General features: G+C 69.4%; 1 protein-coding gene across 1 annotated transcript in view; it reads left to right on the top strand.

The window, feature by feature from the left end:
* Nucleotides 1-413: 413 nt before the first annotated feature.
* Nucleotides 414-706, top strand: part of PYCRL (pyrroline-5-carboxylate reductase-like) — a 4,184-nt gene continuing 3,891 nt past the window's right edge. The window contains exon 1 of the mRNA XM_019519726.1: nt 414-706. Coding sequence (XP_019375271.1) covers nt 414-706 — 293 coding nt within the window.

Genomic DNA, 706 nt, shown 5'->3' with positions numbered 1-706 from the left:
CCAGCCCCGTGGCAGTGGCGGGAGCCCCACGTGCACACGCCGTGGGCTACAGCCCCGTGCACACACATGTACATGCGTGTGCATGCCTGGATGCACACGTCACCACGTGTGTGCGTGCATTGCCCGTGCATGTGTGCGTGCTTGTGCATGCGTGTGTGCGTGCACGGGCATGCCCAGACACGCATGTGAGTGTGTGCACACCTACATGTGCATGTGCATCCGCGTGAGCATCCCCCCTGTGTGCGCGCGCGCGTGTGTACGCCATGGAGCCAAGCCCCGCCCCCTGCCGAGAAAACGAAAGGAAGTGGGCGGAGCCGGATGCTGGGTAGGTTGCCATGGAGACTGCGCACACCCTCCCCCGCTTACCTGCTTCCGGAGCGGCTGGAGCAGGCGGGGAACCCCCGGGGGCCCCTATGACGCCACCGGCCCTTGACACCGCCCCCAATCCAGCCAATCCGGAGCCGCTACGTCACCCCAGCATAGCCAATCCGCGGAGCGACGGCGGGGCAGCTATCGCTCCGCACAGGTGGGGCGGGCAAGCGGGAGGGATCCAAACCCCATGTGGGGGTCACGTGACACGGGTTCAGGCACCCACGTGGGGTGCGGGGTCACACGGGCGGGGCGGGGCCGGGCTCACGCGGGACGCATGGAGCCGCCGGGGCCGCGCGTGGGCTTCGTGGGCGCCGGGCGCATGGCGCTGGGGGTG

This window comes from Gavialis gangeticus, unplaced genomic scaffold (assembly GCF_001723915.1).
Source record: "Gavialis gangeticus isolate Ggan-Ray unplaced genomic scaffold, GavGan_comp1, whole genome shotgun sequence".
NCBI classification, from domain to species: domain Eukaryota; kingdom Metazoa; phylum Chordata; order Crocodylia; family Gavialidae; genus Gavialis; species Gavialis gangeticus.
Note: the sequence above shows the minus strand (reverse complement) of the source record. Positions and strands in the feature narration are given on the sequence as shown.